The sequence below is a fragment of the Odontesthes bonariensis genome, chromosome 13 (genome assembly GCF_027942865.1).
Source record: "Odontesthes bonariensis isolate fOdoBon6 chromosome 13, fOdoBon6.hap1, whole genome shotgun sequence".
Lineage (NCBI taxonomy): Eukaryota > Metazoa > Chordata > Actinopteri > Atheriniformes > Atherinopsidae > Odontesthes > Odontesthes bonariensis.
Window position 1 is genome coordinate 27,911,277 of NC_134518.1, and position 15,336 is coordinate 27,926,612.

The following is a 15,336-nucleotide window of genomic DNA, read 5'->3' on the forward strand; positions in this document are numbered from 1 at the left end:
GAAATGTCATAAAAGTGATACTGAATTCAATAAGTTCAGCAGACTGTTTGTTGAGCCACAACAGAGTGTACTCAAAGATCTCCACAAATAACACCTCCATCACTGTTAAATAAAACCAGAGGCATTTACTTAAGACCAATAAAAATAGAACATCTTAAGAAATGATTAATAGCATAAATGTTTTCTTTCCCCATCTGAGCCAATTACTAAGTCCGTATTAAGTCAATAACTTGGTCGGCTGCAACAAGGATTAGTAATGCTTTAACTGGAGCCAGAAAGCAGAAAGGAGTGGAAGGACGGAGAGGCCACGGCGGCCTATAAAAGGTAACAAAAGCAGTCACACTCTGACCTCTTTTACACCAACACGCACCAGTTGATCCACGGGCTCTGCAGAGTTTTAATTTATCTGGTTTCATTTACTGGACCGTGATTGTGAGATGATAATTCATTCCTCCTTTATTCACTCTGGCTTCCAGCGGTCTGTTAGCTCTCAGAACTCCAGCTTAGGCAGCATAGAGGTTGCAGACCCGGTAGAAAACACCCCGACACCAACTGCTCACTAACTTCATCTAGTTTAATCTTACTTTTTCTGGATTCTGTGGATGAGCTTTATTTAACATCCACTCTGTAATTCAAGTTTCTCTGTGCCAATAAACATTAATTGAACAGAAGGATCACACTGGTTAGGATAGCTGTAAACAATACATTCAAACACGACTTGGTGATCAAACTTTACTGCTCTTGCATTTCCAATTTGTCCATTTACGGGCAGATGCGAGCAAGTTGTGAGTATATAAATAAAATGATTAGCATAAACACCACAGGCCCGTCTTTGCTTGCAGCAGCAACTCTGCCTGTCGCTGCAGGACGCTCTTTTAATAACAAGAAGACGTAAGAGGATGTTCTTGAGGTTTTTTGTGTTCACACCCACACACACTGAGAAGAGGCCCTGTTTCTGTGACTGTCTGCTAACAATAGAGAGGCTTTTAAACACATGCCGGTATCCAGAGGGCAGTGATGACATTAAATCGTACTCGGATATGAGAAAGTCACCATAACCAGAGCTCCAGCACTGCTAACTAAGCTCACTCAATGAATCTCGGTGCAAACTGTAAGTAACATTCTTCCCCTGCCAGACAATGAGACAACAGCCAAGGCCTTTTAAAGCTATAAAACTCCAAAAACTAAAGCCTCCATCCACATTATGAGTGATAAAATCTATCTGTGACATCAATCTAGCTTCTTAAAATATCATCTTACAGTATCTATTCATCTAGATCAGGGGTCGGCAGTTGTGTTAAGTTTTTTATTTTTTCTTTAAATTGTAGTTCTAAATTGGAAGATCCTTGTGATCTTGAAATATTAGAATAAAGTTATATTTTATTATTTTTCGTCGCTCAAAATATACGTCACACTCGCCAAAAGTTGGTATATGCCCGCCAAAATGCTGTGCATTTATCGAGACTTTCAACCCCAGGTGGGCCAAGTATGAATAGAGTTCAAAATGTGTTCATTACATAAATAAAATTTCATTTTCTCTGTAGCATTTCATAGATTTTGTAAGCAACATACTATAGTTGTTTATACAAAGCGTAAAGGTAAAAAAAACAATATCTTCATTTTAGATGTCAAAAAGTATTTGCGGTTCCCACGGTTTTCTTTTACGTGGAAACTGGGTCCAAATGGCTCTTTGAGTGTTAAAGGATAAGACCGGTTTTTTGACATTGGGCCCTTGATTTCACATTATAACATGATGTTCTACTCACCCCTGCTTGTTGTTGGTCATTCGGAGCTGTTCCGAAGATATTCGCGAGGCGTCTGGCTGCTCTCTTGAGATATTCGGCCATGAAACGGTTTCCTATGGGCAAGCTTATACAGGCACAAACTATGCTGTTTATAATTTATTAATTACTGTACACTAGCACTGATAACGTGGAGGTGCGTCGCTTACTTAAAAAAAATCCGGGTTACTAATTTTGAATTTTAGCCGAATGAATAAATAGGCAGCAGGTCTGTGGGCTGTCTGTGGCAGTAGCACCAGAGGACGTCAGTAACACCCACTTTACGACAAAAAAAAAAAAAAAAAAAAATCAAAATTACAGTAACCCGGATATTTTTAAGTAAGCGACGCACCTCCACGTTATCAGTGCTAGTGTAGAGTAATTAATAAATTATAAACAGCATAGTTTGTGCCTGTATAAGCTTGCCCATAGGAAACCGTTTCATGGCCGAATATCTCAAGAGAGCAGCCAGACGCCTCGCGAATATCTTCGGAACAGCTCCAAATGACCAACAACAAGCAGGGGTGAGTAGAACATCATGTTATAATGTGAAATCAAGGGCCCAATGTCAAAAAACCGGTCTTATCCTTTAAAGGTTACCGACCCCTGATCAAGGGGATCTGACAGATAAAAGATAATTAGCCAAACCAGCTGCTTTTATCATACAGAACCCTAAGGAGCACACCGAGTCAGTGAACTGATTTATCAGTTCTGATAAATAACTGATTTATCTGATTTAACGCCTGAAAATTAAACATATTTTGATGATTGAAGTCCACCACTACATCTTCTGCCGGGTGAGTGTTAGAAGGTTAAAACCAATTCAAAGATGTCCTTGTGAGGCCTTTTCACTTTTTTGTGACCATTTAGACCCCAAAAAAGAATTAAAGTTAAAGTCAGTTAAATCAATAAAACAAACTAAATACTACTTTAGTTAAGAGTTTTTGGGATGAGCTAGAGTCCATGAATGAGGCTGCTGTTGTCTCTTGTTGCAGCTCAGCTGGATTTCTGCTTGTGTTGGTGAACTGAGGGCTTCAGGTCAGTACACTCACATAATGCACCGCAGCATAAAAAAATTATTTCATTCGGTTTCGGTTTTATTCAGTGAGGAAGCAGAGGCCTGACAGTCATGTGATTGCTGAGTTCACAGCCCTGAGGCTCCTAAAGCAACAAGCCATGCAAAATGCTTTAGTTTAGCTCTCCTCCTTCCTCTTCCTGTCGTCGTTGGTCTGCCTGCTCGTTCTTCTTGATTTCAGTTGTTTTTCCTCTGAAGCAATGGCCTTTTATTGCCTTCTCACTTCAGCCAACTTGACTGTCTTTGTTATAAATTGTTTGGATGTTTTCTAAAATTCTATTCTTATATTAACACCAGTTTACAGGATAATCAGCATGACGACAAAAAAAAAAAAAAATAGTCTGATCTATTTAGAGTATTTTAGTTCTAAATTAGGGTGCTGTGTTCATTTGTGAAGCCGTGGTGTACGTAGAGAGTTGACTTACTCAGCAGAGTCAGCGGGCAGGATGGATATAGAGGAGAGGTGGGAACTGTGGAGTCAGAGAGGTGAAAAAAAAAAAAAACCTGGTTAGAACATCACGTACGCCTCGACTCCCTTTCCATGCAAACATAAAATGACCTCCAACAGTACGAGTCAAAACAGGGAGGAAGAAAGACAGTCATGAAGCACGTGTGTGTACAAACTGTTGGTAAGAATCCAGCGCTCGGGTCAGTTTTTAGAGGTTGAAACAAATGCAAGTCAGCATGATCAGTTACTGTTCGCCCCCGCTGCTAATCTAAGATCCTCTGCTCCAAATGACAACCCCAAGAATTATATTACACACACAAACAGTCGCACACACAAATACACAAAGCTGCAGACAGTGGCGCCACTCTGGGTGGGCAGATTGTTATTTAGGCTACAGGGCTCAGCTGGATCCTGCTGAGGGGTGTGTGTCATGTTGTATTTGTTCTTCCATGTTCCTCCTTAAGCAAGGACGTGAGTGTGTGTGTGAGCTGAGATGGGTCCTGGATTCACAAATGCACACACTGACAGGCGTGCTAGAGCTGCACATTATATAAGGCTCCTTCACGTTCACATTATGGCAAAATGCACGGGTGCATCTCGTGTGTGTGTGTGTGTGCCAACAGCTGACGTGACGCAACCTTTATGGGTGCATGTGTGTGAGGCTTTTTAACACCACCACACACACTTCCAATGCAGCAAGAAGTGCTCAAGTAGATCGATACAGCCTGAATTATTAATGGCATACAGGAAACCAACATGGCCTCCATCTTTATTCTTCTTATTTTGCCTTCTCTTCCTCTCATTTTTCTTTTGTTGCTACTGCTTTCCAACTTTTTAAATTTGAGTTTATTCTCACTTATTCCATCACCGTACTGCTTCTTTCATCCGCTCCTCCTCTCCTTCCACACTAACATTTCTTTTTGTATCATAGCTGCCCCTTTTGCTCCTTTTTATTTCGTCTTTCATGTCTCACTCCTGTTTGATCTCATCCTCCTCTTCTCCCTTTATTCCAGCTGACTTTGAACATCATAACAGTCTCACATCCCCTTTGGGAGACCATGACCTTAAGTCTGTGTGTGTGTGTGTGTGTGTGTGTGTGTGTGTGTGTGAGAGAGATGGAGAAGCAGACAAAAAGGAAAAAGAAATGGGGAAATCCAAACATACAGCAAAAAAGAAACTTAGTGAGGGAAAGTGAGAAATAAACTGAGATGACTTTGATGAAACTGTGGCTATGGCTCTGTGGACTGTTTACATTAGATCTTAATTTGAATCTCTCTTCTACTCTCCTCTCCTTTCTTTTCCCGTTAGTCAACATGCTCAGCTGTCCTTTAAACAGGAATAGAGGCTCCCTGCAGCAGCAGCTGTCCCTAGCCCCTTTCACACTGCGACCCGCTATCTTAGCGGGTCCAAATTGCACCTTCGACCCGCGTCGAGCAATGTGAACGCTTGGCGTGTCAGGGTGACCCGTGTCGCCTGAAGCCGAGTTCAGGGGGCGTTGCCTAGTGGCAGAGCGTCACACGAAACACAAAATGCTGGGCGTGTGCAATGACGTAGGCACAAGCCATGCGCCGGAGGTAGGGTTAAATACACCTGTCTGCATCAAATTTTTCAAACAAATGATGGCGGGACACCTTGAGAACTCATTTTTGCAATGCAGTTCATGGAGATGTTACTTTACGGTGCGTCTTGCTGCGTGGGAAACCGCGCTCTCCCATCTTTCTCGCCAGCCCTTCCAGCAGAGGTCCATCTTTCACCGTCCCCGAAATGTGGCGGAAAATAACGTCCTCTGCTCGGGGGCTGAGGAGCTCGCGGACCTCCTTGTCTCACCAGTTGGCCATATTAAAAAATGTCTCCAACTTGATGTAGGCTAAAACAGAGTAAAACTTGTCCTCACCTGTCGCTGTTGTTCTGAATCAGCTGTCCATTCTGTCTTTTAAACTCCTCACGTCACGCCCACGTCCGACCCGCGTCGATTGTGTTCACATCAAACTCGGCTCGGCAAAAAGACTAGGGTCCGACGCGGGTCGAAAGGCGAGTCGAGTTGACGCGGCAGCCCGGGTCGGCAGTGTGAACACAACAGCGGACACGCTAAATTCGCGAATTAAACGCGGGTTATTCGGCAGTGTGAAAGGGGCTCCTGTAACACAGCGATAACATCTGACAGAGGACTCTGAAGCTGAGCTACCCTGAGGGGCTGCCTGGTGTGGCTGCATCTCCAGCAATAGATCTTTGAAAGGGCCCTTCAGGACTTTACATAATTGCCACGGGCCCTTAGCAAAGACAACATCTAATCTTACACCATCGTGCCCCTAAGAACTTGAATGAAAACTGTCGCTGGAGGGAGTAACTGGCCTGTTCGACCTCCCAAAGCAGCCAAGGTAACGTCAGCAGCACTCTGAAGAATTACACAACCTTTATAGAGCCTTTGGGTTATTTCTTCTCAGGCTGTGAAGGACTTGGTCAGGACAGATGAATGTGTAGTAGAAAGTAGGTTGACTGTGTCTCAATGTGAGAAGACAAATGCAGTTTTCCTTTACTAACCTGGTACTGGCTGTCATACAAAAACCTTCTAAAATGAGAAGGAGCAGCATATGATAAAAAAAAGAACTTTAAATCTAAATCCGTCTCCATCTGTGCTCATCGATCACACAATATGTCACTAATTTAAAATAAAAAAACTGCAGTGATGCAGAGGTGCAACGTGAGGTGTGACAGCATGAAGCACATCCCTCTTAGTAGTTATGACGAGGTTGCTAAAAGTCTGACAGATGTGCAGTAAAACACACTACTGTTCGACATGAAGTTACATTTTAAATGCTGTTATGCTTGATGCTATGGCGAATTGTGTTGTCATCGCATCATCACAGTTTATACTCGTGCTCGACATTCAGTTGACTTCTCGTAGATGCTGAGTGTTGCTGTTAGAGCAAAACACTAAAAAATTATTCATCGTGCATCTCTGGGAGTAGCAGCAGAAGATCTGATGAACAGGTGGTATAAAGTGATCTGAAGTATGTAAGAAACCTCCCTCAGCCAGTTTGATGCCTGCAGGTTGAACTGGCTCACCCATTCTGCAAATGCACCACCTGTGTGACAGTTTGGGAAGTTCACGGCCTGCCAAACAGAAAAGAACCCCATGCAGCAGCAGTGGGGGCATCAAAGCAAATCTTAATACATGTGAAATGCACATTAAGTGCAGTTGCATAACACTTGATCATTCGTGTCAATGTGCAACAGTCTCCTGTGATGACATGTTTTACTGTAGCTCTCCTTTAGTCATGACCTAAAATTGCTCTGTGCCACTGTGCCGCACGTTGTCAAACAACAAGTCGGCCTTCAGAAGCGCTCCAAGTTAAATCAATAAGATCAGTTCCTTAAGCCGGAGCTGCAGACACAGATAAGATCTGGATAACATCTTAACGAGTCAAACCTTCTTGCGAGCTGTTTGTTGGCAGTGATACTGTAAATCTGTTGATAGGGACTTCAGTAGACAAATTATTTGTGTTTGATAAAGTCACAGTTACTAACATACAGTCTGCTTGTTTTTAAACCTTACTTGGCAAGAGATGGCTGTTCACAAATAGAAGCAACTCCACCACATGACTCTTCTATAAGATACCCTCTGATTTAAATTTGACTGGAGGATCATTCTTAAGTTTTGATTCATTTACCTTTCATGAACCAAAGTGGTCCGAAGTGAGCTTGTGGCAGATTTAAGGAGCCAGAATCGCTCGGATCACAGACTTATCTGCTGTCTGCTGACCTCAGCGTGAACATTTAATCCACAGCAGCTTACAGGACACATGTATTTCATTAAAAGAAGAAAGATAATGTAATAATTTTTTTAGCTCGTTGTGAAAACGCTTGGATGATATGATGCTCTTGTATCATAAAAGGTGGACATAAGATGTCAGATTTACAAGTTATTCCTCAATTTTATGTGATCGCGTTTGTGCACAGTGCAGTTTAAACATGAGGTGAAGGCTCTCATGCATTGCAAGACTTAAATTTACTGCCAATGTAAGATTACAGTTGAAAATTCATCCTCCAGTTTACCGATGTGCAAGTTGCAGAGGCGATGAAAGCGTTACTAAACAGAGCCGGTCTTTATGGTGTCCACATCTTATTAAGCACCCATTAAATGTCATATTTAGCTCCAGTAAAGGAGAACCTGCATCACTTTATCCCTGCAGCAGGATGTGACGTTCATTTATTGGAGATAAATATCACTGAGAGACATAATTGAACCTGCACAGGCATTTAAAATACTGCAGCAAAATTTAGCCTGCTCACGAGTATTTCAAAAACACTTGTCCACGTGGGGCTTTGATATTCTCTTCAGTCTTTTTACATTTGGTCCAAATAACTAGGTCACATTTGGATGTTGTGTAACATAACGACCTAAACATACAGTGGTAATGTATACATGTGACAAATGTAGAGCAAAAGTATCAGTGTCACACAGCTAAGACGACAGAGAACATCAGGGTGGTCAAATCAGCTGACAGAACAACTACAACAGCTCCACATGTTTGTGGTTCGCTGCATCAAATGAACAAAATGAAAGGACTGCGGAGGAACTTTGTTTTTTTTTGTGCTGACCTGTAAGAGGAAAAAGGATCATCAGCAGCGTCCTCACATTATCTACAACAATTATTCTGATGGCTCAACAGAAAGGACCGAATGTGAGAGTGTGTGGGAGCGTACGGTAATTCGGAGGGGAGCTGTGACTCCACAGAGGTGCTGTTGTCAGCAACCTGACTCTGCTCAGCTCTGGCTGGAAGGCAACAGACTGCAGCAAGGCTGCACACTTACCCAAACACATCACACACCAGGTCCCTGCACCGACTTGGTAACCTCTTCAGACAGAAATACATTTGGTCTACTTAGGCTTTGCTTCCTTTACACAACATCCAACTCGCATGCACAGACAAAAATCATCCGCATTATGTTACATCTCATAAACAGCTATCCTCGTTCTGCCCCTTTACAAGTAAACATTCAAAGCCCCCTTAAAGTTAAGGCCAAGAAACAGCCAATAACAGATGCCTCAGTTTAAACGGTCCACAACTCAAAGACAGACCAACTCAAATATTTAAGATCTGATTGTCTCTGTGCCTCAGTGCAGCTAATTTCTTACTATCCATCAGCTGCTATTTCACAGGGGAATATAAATGACCGGCAGAGACATTTATTACGCCACAGTGATTTGGCAATCTAAAAACAATCAATTTTGTTTGCTTAGTTGACTCAACAGATCCTGCACAGTGGTGCTCCACCTCCCCGTCCCTGCTTTCATTCATCATTCTCAGTCATGATGCAAGACTGCCAACAGTTTGCTCTGAACATTTTTCTAATGCTGGTGAGTATAAATGCAAGTTTTTCACAAAGATTCTGAGACAAAAGTATCATAAAATGCACACAATTCAAACCAATGTACAACAAGAACTACCATGATCAATTAACTGTTTTCTTGATAAATCTAATAGCCAGTAACAAACATTCAATATATGAAGGTCAAAAGGAAGGTCAAAGGACAAAGACGAGATTTAGATTTGAACAATTCAAAGCCATCTACTGTGCTATATGTGGCATTTTTGCTTCAGTAAAGACTGAAATAAGTGTTTAATTATGTGACCGCCTGAACGGTCTAGGTTTAGAGTTGTCATCAAAGGTTTTCTTAATCAAAATTGACCCTTTTGTCTACCTCTAAAACCTTCTAAGAGCGACTGCTGCTCAGTAATATAAAACATGTGAAAAGCCAACTGTGAGTGCATTTACCTACTTAAAGTTTAATGTGTCAGATCTTATGAAAAGATGAATTGAAGAGGCCTAAATTAACAGGGAAAACTAATTAAAAAGAGACAGCTGCACTGTGAACCAAATTGCTGACACATTCCCAGGCAACACCCCCCCCCCCCCATTAAGCTTGCATAACCTAATATCAGCTGTTAAGAAATGCCATGATCACCTTTCTCCTTCTAAAGACTTCCTATCGTCTCTCCCGTTTCATCGCCTCTGAGTAAGTAAACATTAAGCAACAAACACACCAACCACATTTCCCTCCATTCTTCCAACTATAATAATGTTTGAATAACTCAACAGGAGTTCCACTAATTCATCCCCCTCCCCATAAGTTAATCAATACTTCAGGCGTTTCATTCACAGCATGATCTATCACTGAACCACAAATACCGCTTTCTCCTCCAGGCACTCATTCATCCATCCATCCATCCATCCATTCATTCATTCCAGTCAGACAACAGGAGTTACATAACCCTGATGTTTACCTCTGCAGCAGAATGTCACAGGCCATTCTCATGTCTCCAGCTGTTTTCTCTTTCTCTGATCTGCCCTCTTTATGCCACTGGGTCCACCCTGCAGGTGTGTGTTGGCTTTTTCTGGAAGTTTCTTTGTCGTTTGTTCTCTTTGCTTCTGCGAGCTAGAGCCTAAGTAACTGACGTCCGGGCCGTTTTTTTTTTTTTAACGTAATGTCCAGCCGAGATGTGAGCTTGACTTTTAGCCAAGTTCCACACGGTTTCTGTCTTTCTCCTTTTGTTGCCTGGTAAACAGTTCACACATCTCCTGTAGGAGCAGTATCCAGCTGTTTGTGTGGTTCTGTCTGTCACAGTTCTCCTCTTTCAGTATCTGACACGTCTGTAGGTCAGCCTTGTATCAAGTGGGTCGGTTATCCCAGTTGAGCACTTTGGGGTGTCAGCGTCAGTACCAGCAGGTCGAGCAGCAGAGCAAGAATGTCACCAGGGTGCATACTGAGGCGTCCTCTGAACCGCTGCGTGTATGCGTTTGTGTTTTTGAATGTGTGTGTGTGTGTGAGTGAGGTTGTCTCACTCTGCACTGTCTGTAAAAGTGCTGCAGTAAACATCCCGAGCTCTGCTCAAATATAAGGGCTTCTGATGTAACCAAGCAACAACCTCAGGAGGACCAATGGGATGTGAAGGGCTGGAGTTGGCAGCCAATTGCTAAGAGGTAAGGAGTTGTGTGGGCCAGTCTAGAAGCAGAAAGTGGGAGGAGGTTCATTCTTTGATCCTCTCAGTGATGCCGATGAACTCAGCAGTTATTGCAGAGGGCTGTGTCATGCGCGCGCACACACACACGATCCACATTAGCCCAGAAACACAAATGTGTGAGCCTTTGTGATGACGGCCAAACGCATTAATGCATTTAACAAATTACAGACGAGTCAGAGGCAGAAAGAGTGACATAAGGAGCTGATTATTAACACCTGAAAAAGCCTCTAAATCCTGAAGGTTTCCTGGTAAACCAAAAGAGCTCAAGTTAGGCTGCTGTTATTGTAAATTATGGGCTTTCTCTCATGTTTATCAGTATGTAATAAATAATAATAACAATAATAATAGTGTGATGTGATGTGTGCATCACTGCAGACTTGAGAGGTACGCGGGGGAGACAGTTAAAAAGGGAAATGGAGTAGAGCTGGAGGGTCCTGCCATACCATTTAAATGGTATATTATATTATCATATGCTGGCGTTATAAAGGACCCCAACATTATCCTAAATCTAAGGAACTTGAATCAAAATGTTTTCATAAACTCTAGTAAACTACATTATTTCCTTATAGCATTTCCATGTGGCAGAAAGTTTCCAACAGAAAGAGGTTTCAGAGGAGATTCTTTCAGTTTAAAGACAGAATCAGTATCACGAAGAAAAAGTCTTTACCAAGAACAAGAAAAAGAATGTCAAAAGAGGGAAGTGATCTATTATTGCACTGTTGCTTGGTCATGCTGAAGAAACAACAACATGACCATAATGACACAGCAAGAACTCATAACACTGTTTATACAACCCTCGACTGAGTGGAAAGAATTAAAGATAATTACACATATAATTAAACTTAATGCACTACACACACCGTTTCTGGATCTTTGAGGAGAACTGTGCTGTGAAGGTGCGTCCGTATGTGAACAAATGCTAAAGAGGAAAGAAACCACAAAAATGCTACCAGAGAAGTTTCAGTCCCTACGTGTAACCTCATGTGAGTGAGTGCGCAGTCATCCCACATCAGGGTTTAACTAATGGCTGTGTGAGGTTGCCAGGTCGGAGTTTGTGGCCAATCCAGGCTGAAAAAAAAGCTTAAAAAAATTCAAGAAATCTTCAAATGATGTCTGTGGTCCGTTAACAAAAACACAAACATAAAAAAGAGCAGCGGTCACACTAATAAACCAAATTCAGCTTTTTTTTGTCCATTTTGCTGCGTCGACAACACGAGACGGTTCAAAATGTTCAGCATTTTATAGCAAAGACAGAATAAAGTGAGTGGCCTCGACCTTCAACCAGAAAACAAGAAACATAGATCGTGCTGAGAAGCAGTCAAAGTACAGAAGAAAATGTAATAACATGCAGGGTGAAAGATAATTTTAAACACAAAGTAAAAAACACCAGCTGCAATGTTTAATGGTACAAGACAACAACAAAAAGACTAAATTACTTTTTACCATTTGTGAGCTTTTGCAAGATGCAGTACAAACTGATTTTTCTGTCTTAAACATCTAATTGATTAAAATATGGGTAAAAGCTCAGAGAATGCAGTGTTTTATGTTTACAGTGGGCGGAGGAAGCTCTGATAGTGTGAAGAAGAACAAAAGCAAATCAAATTACATCAGTTCAAACTCGTTTTTTAAGTATAATAGTAATAATAATATTAATGGAATAAATATAGTTAGATTTCCCCTCTTACATTTTGTTTGCAGCTACCTTAAAGGGTTAAATACTTTAGTTTTAACAGCGTTAAGTGACTGAACTGTCACATCAATATCAAAGACGACTTATTTCCTGTTTATTAAACATTGCTCTCAAACCTAATTGCAACCAAACTGGCCAATCAGTCCATTTTTCTAAGCATTTATCCAGCTAAATCATGACAGTTTGTGCTACTTTACATGACTAGAAAAGTGAGGATTTTCTGGATTTCAAATTGTACATAAAATCTTTTAGCTTTTTTTAAAACTACAAATCAGGCACAGTTACCAAAAAATACCATTAATTTAATTTGCATGTTATTATAATAATTGTGAGTCTGTCTGTGACTAGATACAAGATGTGTGTTGTGTGTTGTTAGGCAGTTCTTCTTATATATATATATATATATATATATATATATATATATATATATCAGTGTCTCTTCCACCACTGGGTAGATCTGATCACAGCATGGTCTATCTACAACCCACATACAGACCGTGTGTACAAAGACTTCCTGTTACTACCAGATCTTTCAGGAAGTGGTCACCAGAGGCGAGTGATGCATTGAGAGACTGCTTTGATGTCACAGACTGAGCTGTACTGCTGGAGGAAGATGAAGTGGACATTGACATGGACAGGAGGGTCAGCACCATCACAGACTACATTAACTTCTGTAGGGACACTGTGATTCCAGTGAGGACTGTAAGGTGCTATCCAAATAACAAACCATGGATCACCAGTGACATCAAAGACCTCCTGAACCAGAAAAAGAGGGCGTTCCAGAATGGGGATAGAGAAAGGCGGAAGAGTGTACAACAGGAGCTTACAAGAAAAAGGTAGAGAGACAGCTGGAGGTGTGGAGGGGCATGAGGACCATCACTGGATACAGACTGAAGAACTCTCAGTCTGTAGAAGGTGATGTGGACAGAGCCAATACTTTCAACCATTATTACAACAGGTTTGACAGTGTGGCTTTTCCCTCCTCTGCTGCTGCTCCCTCCACCCCCACCACTACAGCTGCTTCCTCTATACTGCTTCCACTGCCCTGCTGTACTTCCACCTCAATGGCAACCTGCATCGCCAAGCCTCCTCCTCCGCCTGACTGCACCTCCACCTCTGCTGTCACCAACAAGCTTCTTCTGTCCAGCTGTACCTCCACCTCTGCAGCAACTTCCACCGCCTGGTCTCCTGAGCCCAGCTTCACCTCCACCTCTGCAGCAGCTTCTACCACTAGCCCTCCTCTGTCCAGCTGCACCCCCACCCCCATCTCTATGGTTGATAGCAACATCACTCCTGTCGCCATCCCTCCGCTACAACCTCTGTGTCTAACTATAGAGGAGGTTGGAGCTGAGCTCAGGAGACTTAAGTCAGGGAGGGCTTCAGGCCCAGATGGAGTCTGTCCAAGGCTTCCGAGGGACTGTGCTGGTCAACTAGCAGTCCCTCTTCAGCGGCTCTTCAATATGAGCATTCAGATGGAAAAAGTCCCGGTGCTGTGGAAAACTTCTTGTCTCATACCAGTGCCCAAATTAGGGCAACCGGTGGAGCTGAATGACTACAGACCGGTGGCTTTGACATCTCATATCATGAAGACCATGAAGAGACTCATTGTTCGTCGCATGAGATTGCAGGTTGCTGAGGCTCTTAACCCCCTCCAGTTTGCCTACCAGAAACACATAGGAGTGGAAGATGCGATTCTGTACATGTTGCATCAGGCATATGCTTATCTGGATGTACCTGGTTCATATGTGAGAATCATGTTCTTTGACTTCTCCAGTGCCTTCAACACCATACGGCCTCCCATACTGAAAGACAAGCTGCTCGGTGTGGGTGTGGCCCCCTCCCTGACATCATGGATTATAGACTATTTGTCTGCCAGACCACAGTATGTCAGGATGGGGAAATGTGTTTCTGGAACACTGGAATGCAGTACTGGTGCTCCACAGGGTACTGTTTTGGCTCCTTTTCTTTTCACCCTGTACACATCAGACTTCAGGTACAACTCAGAGTCCTGCCACATTCATAAGTATTCTGATGATACGGCTGTTGTGGCATGTGTGCATGGTGGACAGGAGAAGGAGTACAGTGGAGGCCTTTACTGACTGGAGCAAAAATAACTGTTTGCTCCTGAACACCACCAAGACCAAAGAGCTGGTGGTGGACTTCAGGAGAACTAAAACCCCATACCAGTCAGTCTGCACTGATGGAGGGGAGATAGAGACTGTTCAGACCTGCAAATACCTGGGGGTGGAGCTGGATAATAAACTGGAGTGGTCTGCCAACATAGACGCAGTGTACAGGAGGGGCCAGAGCCGTCTCTTTTCCTGAGACGGCTCAGGTCCTTCAATGTCTGCAGTGATATGATGTGCATGTTTTATCACACTATCATTGAGAGTGCACTGTTCTATGCTGCTGTCTGCTGGGAGAGTTGCACTACAGACAGAAACTGTAGGCGCCTGGACAAACTGGTGAAAAAGGCTGGTTCTGTTGTAGGCAGAAGGCTAGACCCTCTCAGTGCTGTGGTGGAGAAACGGATGAGGAGGAAGTTAGATTCTGATGGAGAATAATAAACATCCTCTCCACAGCATCCTGACAGGACAGAGGAGCAGCTGCAGTGAGAGGCTCATCTCTCTGCGCTGCAGGACTGAGAGGTTCAGAAGGTCCTTTGTTCCCACAGCCATAAGGCTTTATAACAGTGACTGCTGAGTTCTTCTCAAATTGATTGATTGATTTTTATTTATTGTTTATTTTGTCATTTAGTCATTTATTATTATTTAGTTAGTAGTAGTATTATTATTGTTGTTTTATTGTTGTTAATACAATCATTGTAAATATTTAAAAAAATGTTGAGCTACTTGATGAATTTGAATTTCCCCCATTGGGGGATAAATAAAGTATTTTTCTATTCTATTCTATATATATATGTATATATACATATATATATATATATATATACATATATATACATATACATACATACATACATACATATATATATATATATATATATATATATATACATACATACATATACATATATATATATATATATATATATATATACATATATAAATACTTTAGTTGTGAATGAGTAAAAGGTCATGAACACACTTCACATCCAGCATGTAACTGTCTGCTCTGGCACTGCTCAGCTGGAGCAACAACACTTAAACAACACACACCCCCCAAAAAAGAAAAGGATCAGCCTGTGGGCACACACTGTACCTGTGAACTATGTCACTGAGATCTAGTGCTAACTGAGTGCTAGTGAAGGTTTATGCCAGCAGTCTGCACCATGAAAACCAGGCAAGCATTGC

The 15,336-nt window shown here is 42.1% G+C and overlaps 1 protein-coding gene across 6 annotated transcripts in view; it reads right to left on the bottom strand.

Moving 5' to 3' along the window:
* Nucleotides 1-15,336, bottom strand: part of fam13b (family with sequence similarity 13 member B) — a 69,520-nt gene that overhangs the window by 12,797 nt on the left and 41,387 nt on the right. For 5 of the 6 annotated variants that reach the window (XM_075481837.1, XM_075481841.1, XM_075481838.1 and 2 more), the window contains exon 8: nucleotides 3,282-3,326. The exons of the other annotated variant lie outside the window; for it this stretch is intronic. In XM_075481837.1, coding sequence (XP_075337952.1) covers nucleotides 3,282-3,326 — 45 coding nt within the window. The remainder of the gene's footprint in view (nucleotides 1-3,281; nucleotides 3,327-15,336) is intronic. 6 annotated transcript variants of the gene reach the window in all.